The sequence below is a fragment of the Daldinia childiae genome, assembly GCF_008694065.1.
Source record: "Daldinia childiae strain JS-1345 chromosome Unknown Scaffold2, whole genome shotgun sequence".
NCBI lineage: Eukaryota > Fungi > Ascomycota > Sordariomycetes > Xylariales > Hypoxylaceae > Daldinia > Daldinia childiae.
In genome coordinates this window covers 6,399,940-6,416,435 of record NW_022984643.1, presented here as the reverse complement: position 1 = coordinate 6,416,435, position 16,496 = coordinate 6,399,940, and the positions used below count along the sequence as shown (strand labels likewise).

The window sequence follows — 16,496 nt, the reverse complement described above, 5'->3', positions numbered from 1 at the left end:
GCGTCTTAACAAGTGCCAACAATACCAAAAGCGCCTAGAACCGCTCGCGTGCCAGTGATTACGCGATATAGCGGAAATCAGGGTGTCTGTACCCCAAATCTGCCTTCTCTTCTTCCGTCAAACCCACGAGCCGACTGTCCCGGCCACCGCGAGCCCGTACGCGATTCTCCCACAAGCAGTAGGCAATGCCACCGGTAGAGAGGAACAGGGCGAAGATTTGCGCAACGAGGTTGATCGTGTGGCCGATAGGGAACGATGGTCCATCGTTGGGGAGGTAAGCCCAGACAGCCAAGATACCACCCATGGTACCCAACGTAACAATCCAACTACTAGAGACGGCTCGCACTGCCGGGCCGGCCGAGTTGTTGAGACCCCAAGACAAGAATCCGGGCCCGCCGGGAAATGCGCCGACGGCGCAGAGGTAGACAGCGGCGTACTTGAGATGGTTGCCCGTGCCCCACCGGAGCATCGCGAAGCCTGTAATACCGAGAAACGTAAATACAGCAAGATAGATACCGCGCATCCTTGTCTTGTCGCTGATGAAACCGACGGCGATTGCGATCAGCGAGGCGGCAACATAAACGGGAACAGTGTAGTACTGCGCAGTCAGCGACTCCCATCCTAACTCCCTAAGAAGAGTAGGCATAAAGACGGAAAGACCCTGAACTGTAACGTTGATAGAGAAGAACCCTGCGGCACAGATGTAGTTATTAATGTTAAGTAGTGCGCGCTTAACATGGCGCTTCTGTACCTTTTCATTAGGACTGGCTTTGTGCTCGAGGCGAAGTCGTTCGGAGGCGATCCACTTCTCGCGGTCTGTAAGAACCCTTGACGTTTCGGGGCTCTGTGGTAAGATGATAGGGGCGAACGCGGCGAAGAGAATGGTGATGATACCCTCGAAGAAGAAGATATTGCGCCATGTGTGCAACCTTGCGCTAGCAATTCCCCAGTCGGGGATCTGTGAGAATCCTGCGGCTAATAGTCCACCGAATGCGCCAGCAAGCGATGCGGCCGAGACGTAAATTCCAATTCTGAAGTATAGTTCTTCCCTCTTATAGAAAGAACTGAGGAAGAAGGCCAAACCAGGCATGGTTCCGCCTTCGAAGATACCTAATAATGCGCGAACGGCACATAATTGCTCGTACGACCTCACGAAAGCTGTCGCTACGGACACAGCACCGAACCCAACAACCAATCCAGGAAGGTAGAATCGTGGACCGACACGTTTTAAGATGATGTTAGACGGCACCTCGACCGTCAAGTAGACGATATAGAAGATGCTAGTTGCGATGTTGAATCGGTATCCGACGAGGTTTAGATCCTCTTGCATTCCCTGAATACGGGCATTTCCTATGTTTATTCTGTTCGTCTAATTAGCATCGGTTATAGTCCTAGCAGTCCCAAGAGTGCCGTACCGGTCAAGAAAACAAAGGAGGTATAGAAGAGTGACGGTTGGCACTAGCTGCCAGTCCAGCTTCCTACGAACAACGGTTTCTTCCTCCGCAGTCCAGCCAGGTGCCTCGGAGGAGCCTTGGCTCTTGGTTTCGAGCGCGAGTGCCTCAGGCTGGTCGATGTCGCTTTTCTCGTCTATAGTCCGTATCGCTGCCATGGTGACTGACTGACTAACTGACTATATGGGCAGTTGAGCGAAGTCGGTAAGTGACACAGAAAAAAACGGCGAGAACGCAGAGAAGACAAGGGCAAGCAGGTCCCTAGACTTTCAAACTTGTTTATAATGGATTTCTTCTTAGGATTAAGTCCGAGCAATCCACCCATCCATCCATTCGGTCTGGGATGCTTCCCAGTGGCCTGGAGGAGAGAAGAGGGTCCAGAACCTGGATATGCACTTTCGGCAAATCAGCGACAGAATTTGATTGCGTCGTTATTAAACACCCCGGCCTCGCCTAGACGGATATTCAACTCTACTTGGCAAGAAGCAACGTCCAAGGGTTGGCGATGCCTGGTCGCTGACGGACGCTACCCCGCGAAATGGTTGGTCCTAAACGTCTTGGCCCTGGTTTTCTTCCACAGATCTTACTCCGCAATCTTCGGCAGAAGACATGGCTGCTTGGAGCCAGTTTCAACTATACGAATATTCGGTAGTCGTCTATTTTCTATCTAGTTGATAGACTATCGAGTGCCTAGGTACGGCTGAGCACGGAGGTAGAAATAGTACCGACAGAAAACAAGTCATGTTCCCGGCTGGCACCTTTATGCTAGACATCGTCGTTGGAAGGGTGACTTTTATGGCACTCTTTGTCCAAGACTTTGTGTGCGCTTGAGCCTTGGCAAATACGTTCGCTGTCAGGTGGCAGGGTCCAACTCCCATTTTATTGATTGTTAATATGTTAATATGTTAATACTACTATGCCCGTGGGTGGCACGGATACTGCAGCTCTACATAAACAGGCTGTAAGCAGTATTAGATAGAAGGGTGGTGGACATTATGGTGGCAACCCCTCAAGTGATGATGGTGAACCTATTATATTATTATTACTATTAAGTAGTTGTAGTTGTAGTAGTAGCAGAGGTAGTTAACCGTGAGGGGTCTTCGAGATTGGGGGTTTGTTAGAAAGATTAATGATTGATGGAAGCACGAATGGAAAAGTTCCGGACGGAGAAGTTTGGGGAAGATAAGACCCCACTTTGTCTTAATAAACCACTCTTTCCCCTGATAGGACACAAGGCAGGGATATAGACTGCTCCATTTGGCATAATACCTTACCTATTAGGGTTAAGTTGATTGCATGCATGTGGGTAAGACGCTATGCCATCCATGTCAGCAAGCTCAGCAAGCCACAACGATTAGGTACGTAGTAGCCTTTTAGCTTACCTCTCCCGTAAAGCCGGAATCCAATGAAAGCATCTTATTTCTGATTTCATCATAATCAAATTGACTTTGCAACGTTTGTGGGGGTTGAAATTGACAAAGCATAAAAATTTAATATAGCAATACAGCACTTGTGATATTATGGTAGGGGTTTATCTACTATCTACACAATTGCTATCAATTGCTATATAAATCGGATCAATGGGTGTAATTGATAAGTACCTATATATGCTATTGATTGATAATAAATAACCAATTCTCCCATGATACGATAAGTACCCTCTCAACATGACGCAGATATATGTCGCATGAGTAGCAAGTTACAAGTATCACCGGTGTAGGATGGGATGCGTCAAGCTTTCTTCCGATGCGCATCCAATGCGACGCGACCGCCGTATATTAGGTATGTAATTAGGTATGTATAATAAACGGTAGGCTCCCAACCCGCATTGGTTATGCAGTACTGCCGACCGAAATGCATAGAAAGGCCGCGGTCGCATAATCTCTCGTGCAACCGGACCTTATCGAGATCCGCAAGGGCCGTCCTACACTACATTACATACTATATTACAAGGTACTTACCTTCGGTGTCGATGTATTAGTTATAGCTTATAAATTCGTATAACGGAATCAAGTGGCAACATGCGGTAGCAGAATCTATGTCCAGTCAGGAGGTACTTAGGTATATGTGAATATATACAATATCACTAAACTAATGGATTCAACCAACTATTATTTATTTGTACGTCAACTGTCCTGGATCGGAGTTTAGATTATAAAACAAACCAATAGCACTTGGACCCCTATCACGTTGTTACCCTGTCGCCACTACGTATACGATTTTGTATTAAGGAATATGATAAGTAGATTGTTAAAGAATGTGGCACCTAAAAGTTGTACAAACCCACATACGAAGATCTTCTACCGTATTCCAGTCAAAACATGTTGTCATGCATCAAGATCTACACGGGTAACCCGTTTCCACGATTTCAACTTGATGCGCCTGTGAAACACCAGATATTTCATAGGTAGATCGATCCGAGTCCTCATCACAAAAACAAAACACACCAATATATCAGAGTAAAATATTAAATTATATCGGCTCCGTACGAATCTAACCAAGCAAAAAAAAAAAGGAAAGTCATAACTCGTAACCCCAATCTACTCCTCAAACCCATTACAAACGCTTTTCCCTTCCCAATTTTTTTTTCCTTCCGCCGAAGCCGAATACCGAGAAGTGTCCATAAACACCCCCCTTCTATCTATACATCAATCGTAGCAGAGTTACCATTATAGCGGGGAATGGCGTGAGACGCAAAAAGTAACTCTCAAGCCATACCCATATCCCATTATTGTTCATACAGTCCGGCGGTAAAGTAATAACAGTGCCGCCGGCGCATTAATCTATACTTTGACCATAAACTTGGCGCCTGATACCTTATACCTAGCTACGGCCAGGGTAGCTGCTCCGAGGATTGTGACCAAGCCAGCCCAGACTTGAGCCCAGAGGTATTGGCCGCCGCAGTAGTCGATAATCGCACCTGCAGTAGGGGGCCCAGCAACCGTCGCGAATCCTAGTATAGTACAACACATGCCGAACCTGGTACCCATCTTCACAGGATCCTTAGTCAGACTGGCTAGACCGCTGGCGAAGGCTCCCTGAGCCGCGTTGTTCGTGATACCGAAGACGATCGCGAAAACGTACATGGTAGACGGCGTGTTGATGGCGATCCATGCAAAGAAGGCGACGGCTAGGGTGATGGTCGATAGGATAAAAGCATTAATAGGGCCTAGGTAAGTGTCGGCAAGGTACCCGATTATTGGTCGAGATGGTATACCGACTGCGTTCATGATAAGCAGCAGTGAAACGGCAGACGTAGGTGTAAAGGAGGCGACTGTAATAGCGTATGTGTTGACCTAGTTATGTGAGTGTTAGAAAATTTGTTCCCTCGATTATAAACCCTAACCCACGGGATATAGGAGTGGATGACACTTACATAAAAGTAACCGAAATATAAGGCCCAGTAGACCAAGAATGCTCCTGCGACGAAGAGCACGTAAGGGGGCTCTTTGAAAGCAGCCCACTCCACCACGGGTCCAGTTTTCTTGGGGAGGCGACGTGGCTGAAGAAGTACATTCATGACCACAACCATGAACAGAGCGACAAATCCTGCGCAGCGTACGGACCAAGCGAAGCCGATCTTAGGTATGAGGTATTGGACAGTGGCGGGAAAGATTATACTCCCTGTTCCGGTACCAGCTGAAGAAAGTGTTAGGGCCAGTGCGCGCCTATTCTTGAAGTACGACGCAACGATAGTGATAGTAGGCATATACATCAGACCTAAACCTAGGCCTGTACAGACTCCCTGAGAAAGGAAGATCTGCCAGTATTCAGTGGCAAGACTACTCATGAAAGTGCCTATCAAAGCAAGGAAGGACCCGCCGAGGACCGTCTCTCGCGCATATCCCGCATCTGCTAGTCGCCCAGCTACAGTGCAGATCAAGTTGTTTAGGAAGATCTGGACGGACCCGATCCACGAGATTTGCGATGCAGGAAGTTTAAGTGATTCTGTGTAGTAAAGCTGATATATTCCAAAAGCTGCACCATAGCCGCAAGCCATAGCGTTGATGAAATGGCAAGCTACTACTTGACGCCAGGCAACAGAGCCTCCGTCCGGGTAGTCAACTTCATCGTCAACACTAAGCTTCGGCGTAGCGCTCTCGTCGGGATGAGCGAGCGATACCTGACTGCTAGTCAGAGAAGTAACGGCTACCGCATGATGTGTCTCTTTGATTTGCTCAACAGAGACCATGATAGGCAAAAGATATAAGAATTTGTGGCTGGTTGAGATGCCGAAGAAGCTCGATATATTGCTAAACTGAGAAGAGGATAACAAGAATAATAATCATGATGGTGAACTTCACGATGCGGCCCTTCATATACTTACTAGAACCCTTCAAAATTTTCCAGCTCGTAAAATCTCCAACGGAACATATTACCTAGCAAAATCTCACGATGTGGCCACGATGTTGCAGGGAGGTCAAGGGCCCGGACCCCAACGTCCGTTAACGGCTGCGTGGGCTTGTCATGGAATTTCCATGTGGAGTAAAGCGCATAAGGGGCGACGGTCTGGCCGCCCTCCCAGCGTAGCGCAAGTGTGCCATCCCCAAGACACGTTCCATACCCATCGTGAACGTTGGTAGATCCTCTTACACATGACAGCGAACCGGAAGCTTGCGCGCCGCCACGGAGACTTCGGGGGGGTCTCCAACGTGACGATAACAAACGCGCATTGCACACATTGCACAATATCACGAGATGTGTGCCTAGGTGTCTAGGGCCAGTAGCTCATTACCGAAAGCGCACCGACTGGAGCAGAACAACGGTGAAGAAGGAATCTAGCCTGGCTTCTAGTCCACATTGCCATCTCGATAGGGTCTCGGTAGGATCCTCAGTTGGAGCTTTTCAGTCATGGACCATGGGCTGGGCATCAATTCCCGAAAAACACCATTTTCTCCTCTTTCCCGTACCAAAGCTTCACGAGGTTGGTATCGTGATATTGCCATCCGCATATAGAGAGACATGAGGGAAGAGGAGAAAAAAGATGAGTGGAGAATAATTTTTTTTTTGGCCCTTTGTTCCTCAAATTCGGCTACAAGTGGGCGACGGTGAAGGATTTGTGTGAAGAAAGAAGACTTTCGAAACGCTCGAGACAAAAGTTGATCCAAGCCGCTTTTTCTGATCTAGTGCCAAGGCGGCTAGCTGCCAGGGGAGAATTAAACTATTCTATAAAAGGAATAGCGGGTCACCGATCTAGTTTAACTCAACGTCACACGAACCCCGGAATTTTTTTGACTGGCGGTAACTGCCGAATGCGCAACCAATCCCAAGCTTGGATTTGGTCCTTTAGCTTCTTATTTTAGGTCCAGAACGACGCCGCTTTAGTTTAGGTTTGAACCCCGTCCGACTTCTCCTTTCGACCTTCGATGCGAGCCACGAACATGTCAGATGCGGCCCATTAAAAAATAAAAATAAAATAAAATATTATGTGTTATATGGGATGATACCTGATAGTCTGAAGATTAAAACATGGCACTTGTAGTGTATACACTAGTTTGATACACTTTTTTGTCATCCACAGACTTACACAGCTTGGTTACTTATTACGTATCTATAGGTAAATAGATTATATATTAGATTATATATACTACGCACATCCACCGAGACTGCAACGACGATCAGTCTATCAATTACTTTATATATACGCTCTCACATATATACATCCATATATGCAGATACACGCTTATAATATATACCATCTCGTAGTTATAAGCATCGTTTATATTTGCCGCTAAGGTTTTCATGATATTTAACATTCATTTCCGCTAGCTAGCGATAGAGAACAGGTAAGGAAAAGAGAACACACAATGCGAAAAGCTTCAAAACAAGTATGGACCGCCAAAAAATATAGGAGAAGCAGGATAACGGATAACCCCGTTTGAAAACACAATTTCCCACCCCCGTACGGCTACCAAGTCCGGCCTTTCGTACGCCCTGTGATCCGCTGACAGTAGGGCATCTGCCATGCATCCCTCGCCCTCGAGCAGCGGACTCCTTTAACACTCCGGTTTTTTTGTTCTCCTTGCTGCCGTTCTTCCATCTTCTCCCTTCTGAAACGCACCTAGATTACCTTTTTCCAAAGCTCGCTTTCTTATTTTTGAGCCAATGGCTGGCTCGGCGTAGCATCTTGTAGCTGAGGTTGGTGACGTTGTGAATGATGAATTGACAAGCAAGTACGATCCAACGCCAATAACCCCCTCGCAAGATATTGTACCTGGCGTTCCATGTTTGATAAAAAAGGAGTGTAACGGCCGCGAGGCCCATATTAAATACCTGTTTCCTCTACGCCTCTTCCAATCCCAATAGGAATAAAACTCCGACGAAGAGTAACAAGACACCGTCCCATATCCGCTTCCCTCCTTAGATATCGCATAGTTTTACACTAGCGTAAATGCAAACACCACGTTTTTGCTATAGTTTAGAGCGGTGCGGTGTTGAGCATATAGGCGTATCCTATCAACAACTATGTTTTATGACTGAAGCTGATAAATACGATTCTTAGTACTCGGGGTGGATGTATAATCGAGAAAAAGGCGGCACCTGTCGGTAGATTTCGCAAGTTCTCTCTGCCTTACATGATACGTATTGTCGAGTATCAATGTGTTGTGGCGCATTATTCGTAGATCAGGTGACCTACCGCTTTCGCTTCTTGTTTTTGTCGCCTGCTACTGCGGGGGCCGCGATAGGGGCGGCGGGTAGAAGAGTTGGAGGTCCAGGGATATCAGCCGTCTTAATGGGAACGCCCATGTGGCGACCATACCGACCCTTTCTACCATTCCCTTCGTCTTCGCTGATACATTGGTCGGCACTGAGACCAGCGTCGCGGCATCGACCGCAGGGTCGCTGCCGGTCGCAACCCTTCTTGCTCTTGCGGCATCGTTGACAGCGCGGCTTAGTAGATAGGTCAGGCTGGTCATCCTCGCCCGACTGCCCTGGGGCCATCGTAGTTGAGGCGATAGAAGGCTTGCGCGACTGGTTTGGCAGAGACGCGGGCGACATTGGGCCAATGAGGCTAGCAGCAACACTAGTCTTTTTCGTCTTGGTGAGCTTGGGAGCCTTGGGAGCCTTGGCCTTAGAAGTCTTTGCGCCCGGTGCTTGTAGCTTTCCGGGTTGCTGGGTCTTGAGCTTCGAGTCGTGTGACTTGGGCGCGCCGAGAGGACCATCTTCAACACCATCCTCGTAGTCAGCATCGTCGCCACTAGCATCGATACTTTCGCGCGAGGGTATAAAGTGACTGTGCGTTGTTTGGTAGACCTTGCGATTGGCTCCAGCGAAGTCAAGCTTCTGGCGACGCGAGGGTGGTAGCTCATTTTCGCTATCACTATCGGCGTCACTGGTAGCACCCGTCGACGAAGCAAGCTCAGCCCTACCGCTGAATGTATCGTCTAAGGTTGACGCGGAAGTCCGCCCATGGGAAATATTGGACATTTCACCTAATCTCATGAGCTGGATTGCGACATCCTTATCCTCTTCGGACACGCAACTTCCAATAGTCGGATCAGGGGTTGGCAGAATATTACTACCAGTTCCTGGATAGCTGATGCTACCACTGTTGCGATGGCGCCGCGAGTCGTTCATCGGTGTCGCAAACATGCCAGCTTGACCATACCCATTGTTATAACTTTGTGGAGATTGGAGGGCACGAGCATTTGTGAAAGCATTCTGTCCGGGATGCGCAAATGGAAATGCTGGTCGCTGATGCTCAACGCGACGGACAGGAGATACGGAAGGATTAGAGGTAGCAGCGGGCATCTGAGGTGGCGCGAAGAGCGGTAGCTCCTGTGACCACGACTTGGTTAGGCAAGATCGCCTTGAACATACTGGAGTTTGGGTAGACTTACCGAGCTCTCAAACTTGGCGCGCTTCCGGCGACCACCTTCTACAATGTTCTCAACACTGATGTCAGTGTTGCCGATCTGTTCCTTTGCCTTGCTGGACACAGACGCGGGAGCGCCGTCCCCGCTATCATACCCGTTGATACTGTCGCTACGATTATCATAATTCGCGCTACGATTTTTAGTAGAGCGCGAGCGACCTTTCTTCCCAGCCGTAGGGTTCGTGCTAGCAGACGCGCTACGCCTCCCGCGACCTCCATTGGGGGATGGACTGCGCTTGCGGGAAGTCCTCGACGCAGGTCTTGAAAGATGGTGCCCTAATTGTTGAGCCGCATAATCAATTGGCCCTGGCTGAAAGCCATTTGGAGCAAATGCTCCCGCCGGTGGAGGAGACTCTTCAATGACTCTCACGTATACAATCATGTTGTTGCTAAAGTTCTCATATCTCGCAATGAGGGTATTGCCTCGATCGTCCTCAAAACTAACACCCTTCCCACCATGGTAGAGGCCGTAGAAATTCTTCACAGTAGATATTATTGACTCCGTGTCATCATGAGGGTATATTTGAACGCGCAGGGGAAGTCTTGCGCGGTATTGAGGAGATTCGGGGAAAAGGAGTTCGAATTGGACATGTTTCGGGGTTACGGGTTGTCGAGGGGAGGCGCTTCCGCTATGAGAACCGGTAGAGCCGGACGGGAAGGTTTCCATAGGCGAAGCGGACGTCATCTTACTCACACCACGAATCGCTTCCGTATAGAGGGTGAGTTCGTCCGCTTCGTGCGGCTGGAGCTTAAGGGGATGAAAAGCGCTCACTACCGTTCGAATGAGGGTGGGCTGAGGGAAAGGGGGGTAGAGTGATTTTTGTTGGCAGCAGAATTAATAACACCAGCACCAATAGGTATTTTTTTTATACAAGCTCCCGCCTCTTTGAACAGAGTACGCCTTCAAGTGTTGGTGGTGACAATATAGTTATAGTCGAGAATTTTAGGCGAAGCGGTCAGGGCCGATCGCAAGAAAAACGAACGAAAAGTCGGGTTCGTCGAAACGATTCTTTTCAACTAGAGAAACTTAATACGCATTAGTTAGATCATAGAAGCATTAAACAGCGATTATATCTCGATATTAAGAAGTAGTAATGGTGGTTGGTCTGCTCAAGGCCAACTTTAGGTGCGGAGTGACTTGGTTGAGTACGACCTAGAGCCTGTATAGTAGGTGATAGCTAGAAGGGGCAGAATGGAGAGATAGGGTTCAAAATGAAGCGAATACTTGATCGCATTAGGTGCCATTGCTAGAAAAACCTACCAGGAGTAAGAATGGATGGTGTTGTGCGCTTAGAGATGCATGAACACGACTTCGAAGTCAGGATTAGCCCCCGATCGACCTATGTCACCAAGGAGTCAGTCACCAAGAGTTGCGAAATTACGGATGTATTCGTAGGAGTAGGTGACTATGTAGGTTGCAAGGAAGATTGGGATGAAGTAATAAACCTACTAGAGAAAATGGAAATGTGTTAGATGGAAGCTGGTCGAGAATTCGGAGTTGTGTGAAAGAGGAGGTGGAAGAAGAGTAGTGAGGTTTTGCAGCGTGAGTCTCCAAAAAAGGCTTTCCCACATAAAGTTGCATGCCGTCCACTAAAGTAAAGTACATCTAGTTTGGTAGGTGCAGTACCTGCCCGACTTTGGGGCATCGCGGGCTGCCCAGGCCTTGTACAGCGCACCAGCACCACACCACTAAAGTACCTGGCTACCTGCTGCTAGTAGGCGTGTTTAGTGATGCACCAAACCGAGAACGTACCACTGAAGAAATAGGTACATAGAAAAACAACGGTCAAGCCTACAACCTGGAAAGTACCGACCCGTCTCCGTCCCCGTCCGATCCCAACGGTGAGTACTTTATTTTTTCTCTCTCTCTTTTTCATTTTAATCTTGAAAATAGAGGAAAATAAAAATAAAAATTGGAAAGATTAAGTTCTTTATTATAATTCTTATAGTTTTTATAATATAGAAATACGTTGATTCTTGACCAATTTACCTACGAATATTAAATGTACCTATCTAAGGTTGGCCATCTAAGTGGGTATAGGGAGGTACCGTCCCGTAGTACTTCTAGCATTCCTCGGGTCCTGGTCAAGTGCGCGCCGTTTATAAAGTTACCTAACAAGATCGACAACAAATGCGACTAACCCAGAATACATACTGACATTGCTCAGACGCCAAGGGTAATAACCGCACGAGTTGCGATTTAGTAGGTTTATCAGTTTCGTCTACGGATTCTAATTCTATGAATTTTATCTAACTAAGGTAGTTACATAAGTTAATAGGTTGCCAAAGTCCATAATGGTTTCTATTTCGAAAGAAGAATGGCGCCCCATCAGGTCGATAATTAGATTGGGACTTATTACTTTTTAGACTGGGACTTGGTCTGAGTTTTACATGTATATCATGTATATTTTTAACATATATTACATTAGGTATATTACATGTTGTATATTACATGTTGTATATATTACATGTTGTATGTAAGTTGTATGTAAGTTGGTAAGGCCTCTTTCTTATCGAGTCGCAAACATTGGAAAACATTGGATGCATTGTACACATCGTCTAAACATACGTTATTGGATACATGCCGTCCAGCGGATGCATTAGAGCGTCACATATTATCTTTGCGACTCGCATGTCCCGCCGCGATGCGTGAGTGCGTGAGGATACACCCATACATGTACTTCCACATATTGTGCGATACCCGCATAGCAAATCCGACCATGCGCTGCGTTGCGCTGCATTAGGACAATGCTGCGAACGAAGGCGACTTTTTGGACTTGATTTATTCTCTATGGTTATATGATTGTATAGTTTATTTAGTCTATGATCTATGGTCTTTCTAAGGCATATTTTAAGTATGTCTCCATACAGGTAGGTAACTTGAAATATAGTATGTATCTTGCTTTAATATCCTGCTCATCTTAATTACCTTACATGGGGGAGGGGGGCAAAAGTTGATCTGCGTCAAGTTGCCTTGTCTCAAAGTCTCAGTCTTAAAGAACAGAAGAGAAAAAAAAAAAAGAGACAAACGCAAACACGTCCCTGAATTTGCGCATTGCGACGTCGAACTAGGAATTACCTGCCTCGAGATCCCGTAGATGCACAGCCATATTGCGCACTTCCGGCAGGTCAGATACATATCAAGATACATATCAAGATACGTACATATCTGACTTGTCCAAAGAGTTCCAAAGAGGTATCTAAGTTACGGAATCACCCGGCCATCTTCTCGATCCCAGGCACACACACGCGCTCACACACACACACACACATGGACATACACACATATACACAATACAAATACAACACCTAGACCATACATAGGCATATCTCACTCACACTTGGCGCAATTGTGTAATCCTTCATATAAAAAGCTTACTATCTACCTTGATAATGCGATTTTGCTTTGCGCCGTTCTTTGCGATTCAAGCTAGACGCTACTTAAGGGGCTATGCGCCGCCATTGTCCAAAGTATTCTTCGTACTAGGACGAGTAGACGTCACATTTTGAGGCTCGAGCTTTAAGACTTAAGAAAAGGAGCCATTGGCGCTTTTGCGCATCACTTCGAGTCTCCCCCTTACAATATAATTTCTTTAAGCGCATTTCATATAAAATCTGACCTACATCCTCTATAAGATGTCGCGCGAAAGCGCAACTTGAAGAAAAGAGTCCAATCTACCTAAACGATCACTGTCAGGTGGCCAGCTGATCTATCGGCTCCGTGGACAATAGTTAGCTCGTGGTCGCAAACGAAACCTCGTCGTATGCGAGTTGAGGTGAGCAAAGCGGGCAAGTTGACAGTCTATCCAGCCAATAGCGTAGCTCCTTAGATGCGCCAGTTTGTCTGAGAGCAGGGATAAAGGGCCCAGCAAAACTGGTAGGGTACGTACGCAGTAGATAGACATGATGACCACTCGGAGAAGTCCCCAGACCCATCTAGAGGATACCTGAGGGTCGCTCTACGCAGTAGTGTGTGTGGGCGCAGGACGGAAAAGTTGCGTCTAGAATTCTCAATTTACTAAAGATGTCCGGTATCTAGAAAATTAGGAAACAAAAAGCAAAAAAAGAAAGACTTTCAAGGGCCTTGATGGATGGCCAGGAAGGTTATCATGGTCCATGGTCCATGGTCTGATAGAAAAGAAGAAATGGGATTCGGCCCCATGCTTGTTCTATCTTTAACCGCTTCGGTATGGCCACGGCGTTTCGGTGGTAGAGATTTGCGCAGCAATCAGGAAACAAGGCGGGCAGAGAGAGAGCTCTTAGTAAAGAGGTACATACCTAACCTAACGGGCACAGCTATGGACCTCTTACTATGTATTCTACCACTGTACAATTCAATACAATACAATACGTACCCAGAAGTCCAAAGGCAAGGACTAAATCGAAGCGAGTGGCACACTGTGGATTCTACGGAATAGAGGGTTGGACAAGTAAACCCACACTACCGAATGCCGGCCAGAAAAGGGAAAAGCGCTGTTGTTAATTCGCATGAAAAAGGGAAAAAAAAAGTATACACGTATAAACACGTATATACACGTAGAAAGTATTGGAACTGGAGACTGGAGTTCGACGATGGTATGCGCTGGCGACCAGTTTCATCCACTTGGATCGAATCAGACCCTGGGAATACTAGTAACTTCTGACAGCCCAGATCCTTTCAACCAAGCTGGTAAGCTAGGGAAAAAAAGAAGTTCTTGCGCAGCCAAGCCAAGCGCGGACTACCCTTTGGGCGCAACTTGCGGATCGCCCAACAACTTGGTTTCTCCACGCGCTCAGAATTCAACTTGGTTGGCTGTTGACGGACGTCGTACATAATAACATAATAAACATCCACGACTTCTCCAAAAACCCGTTCGCTCGCCTATTCGAGTTTCGACATTTTGGAAAAACAAACAACAAAAAAGAGGAACTAGCAGGGTCGCGACCCTATCTTGAGTTTCAGGACCACGTTCCCTCGTCCCCCTCGTTCCCCTCGCAGTCCTTCCCCTCAGTTTCTAGCCTTTGAATAAGAAAGAATTACAAGATTCCGAAGCAGCGCATACCTACACTTCTTCTATCTCTCACATCTAACCCCTCTCTCTCTCTTTCTCTCTCTTGCCGTCTTGCTGTCTCGTCTTGTCTTGCTAAGCTAGGTACAATATGTACGATACCTAGCCTAGGCTGCTTGCTGGGTTAGTGCCCCCGTCTTCTTTATCTTGACCGCTTATGATAGATCGAACCACAAGCGTCCAATGGGCTTTCAAGCCTATCAGAATCGTGGTCTACTTTTCGCTCGGTCTGTTGTTGATCTACACCGCACCTAACTGAGAGACTCTATCTACGGTCTTTTCCCCCGTTTTAAATTGGTGACCTCTGATCCTGAATCCTGGGGTATTCCGCCTGTGCGTGCGCAGATAGGCAGACAGGTAGAGAAGGGGGTAAGAATTAGGAACTCCAGCAGGATCGACATCGGAGTTCGTCATATCGATTGCAACAACTTATTTATTAGCCAAGCAGGAAAGCGAGTAATATTTTTTATTTTATTTTTCCAACCTCCGCATGTCGCCACGATAATATGGGTTCTCTCGTCTCCCCAATTATTAGATAGATTGCCAGCTTAATTAAGGGAAATAGAGCATCATTGGAGGATATGATGTTATGTTTCCAGTACAGTGTAATAAATCCAATAAAACCCCCCAGTGCTGACCACTTATTTACAAGGTATAGCTTAGCCTTTCGGTATTTCCGTGCGTTGTTACAACCCTTGCAACGAAGTCTCGTCATCATGAATTTCCATCGAACCGCATTCCCCTATCTTCACTCACATCGCTTCAATGCTTTTTATCTACCTATATATCTTACATATCCTATATATACACACTATTAGGGCTTTGTAGTCACTCTCATCCAATCGAAAAATAGATGCGACTTTTGTGCGGCTGTTTTTTCTCGTGCTTATGCAATGGGTTTGAGGGAAGCGGCATGATGCGCATGCATGTCACATCATTAAGGCGACGTAAGACGTTGTCCAGACTTGACTTAATAGCTTAGCCATCGTGTTATATATAATGTATGTTCGTATATGTTTGGTCCATATATGATCGCCATGATGCTATAGGACGTACTATATAGTAGACTTATTTGGACGACAACTAAACATGCGTACCATTATAGTCTAGCATACTGCGTAGTAGTCGATAATTCCAGGTTCCGGCCTATCTAGTACCGTGGCCGGAAAGCTCTCAAGGGAGGGGTGCTATCCAACCACGATCGAATGTGAGATGTCGTATTCCGATACTCGTTCCAGACCACAGTCAAGGGTTAAACACTAGATGAGGAAGAGATAGAGAACCAGAGTCGTGCAAAATGAGCGGCCAAGATTGTACGCATAGTTGTACTCATAGTTGTTATCTATAACTTCCTATGAAATCGAATAGGCTATCGAATTAGTCGTAGTAAGTTCTCACTCCCTGGCCGCTTTATCCAGTCAGACGATTTGCGCCACCTGGAGGCATATGATTGAGTATAAGTTTGAAGTAACTAATAAGCTCCAAAGCACACATATCTAGTGTCGCATAACCATATATAATACTTCTAATAGGTTTAGAAGCGAACCTATCTCTCAAGGGATGTTGTAGAGACGAAATATTGTCGTTGGCAAAAGTTAAGACTGAGGATCTTAATGGATCACGTGATTTCGAGTTGCGCTCGCGATCTCATTTAAAGAATGACCGTGACCAAAGTTCGAAATTCAATATTAGCTGAGCGCAACTCGAATTGGAGAAGGACGCTTTAATATACTCTTACGATTATAAAGTATGCTATATACAAGCTTATACAAGAAAAGGGAAGAGAAAATAAGTTATAACTAATAAACTATCTCCATTTTTCGCAAAAGTGAGAATGAATCCAAGTGGGTGGGAGACGCGATAATGCAAGACGATACGTCATTGCTCTTTAAAAAAACGCATTGACCACTAATATTAGGTAGTTCTAGAATGTCATTTATTTTAAGTACTCCCGTACCACTTAAAGTCGTAGAAAATCGGAATATCGTAACACCGATACGACTCCACTTAGATAGGTTAGGTAAACTGAGTCATTTGTCAGGACGTCGTCGAGGTTTCACAGGTTGCTGCCGACTCGATTTGACCTGGGCAACGGGCAGGAATTAAGACAGGGATTACAAA

The 16,496-nt window shown here is 46.4% G+C and overlaps 3 protein-coding genes across 3 annotated transcripts; all 3 read right to left on the bottom strand.

Moving 5' to 3' along the window:
* Nucleotides 1–58: 58 nt before the first annotated feature.
* Nucleotides 59–1,609, bottom strand: GL218_02573 (uncharacterized protein; the record flags this gene model as incomplete). The annotated part of the gene is made up of 2 exons (XM_033579100.1): nucleotides 59–1,361; nucleotides 1,416–1,609. The coding sequence occupies 2 exons, from the start codon at nucleotides 1,607–1,609 to the stop codon at nucleotides 59–61; spliced, it is 1,497 nt and encodes a 498-aa protein (XP_033439135.1).
* Nucleotides 1,610–4,234: 2,625 nt separating this feature from the next.
* Nucleotides 4,235–5,643, bottom strand: GL218_02572 (Riboflavin transporter MCH5; the record flags this gene model as incomplete). Its single annotated transcript, XM_033579099.1, has 2 exons — nucleotides 4,235–4,747; nucleotides 4,828–5,643. 2 exons carry the CDS (start codon nucleotides 5,641–5,643, stop codon nucleotides 4,235–4,237), a joined length of 1,329 nt encoding a protein of 442 aa, XP_033439134.1.
* Nucleotides 5,644–8,084: 2,441 nt separating this feature from the next.
* Nucleotides 8,085–10,012, bottom strand: GL218_02571 (putative transcriptional regulatory protein C56F2.05c; the record flags this gene model as incomplete). The annotated part of the gene is made up of 2 exons (XM_033579098.1): nucleotides 8,085–9,230; nucleotides 9,293–10,012. The coding sequence occupies 2 exons, from the start codon at nucleotides 10,010–10,012 to the stop codon at nucleotides 8,085–8,087; spliced, it is 1,866 nt and encodes a 621-aa protein (XP_033439138.1).
* Between the last annotated feature and the right edge of the window lie 6,484 nt (nucleotides 10,013–16,496).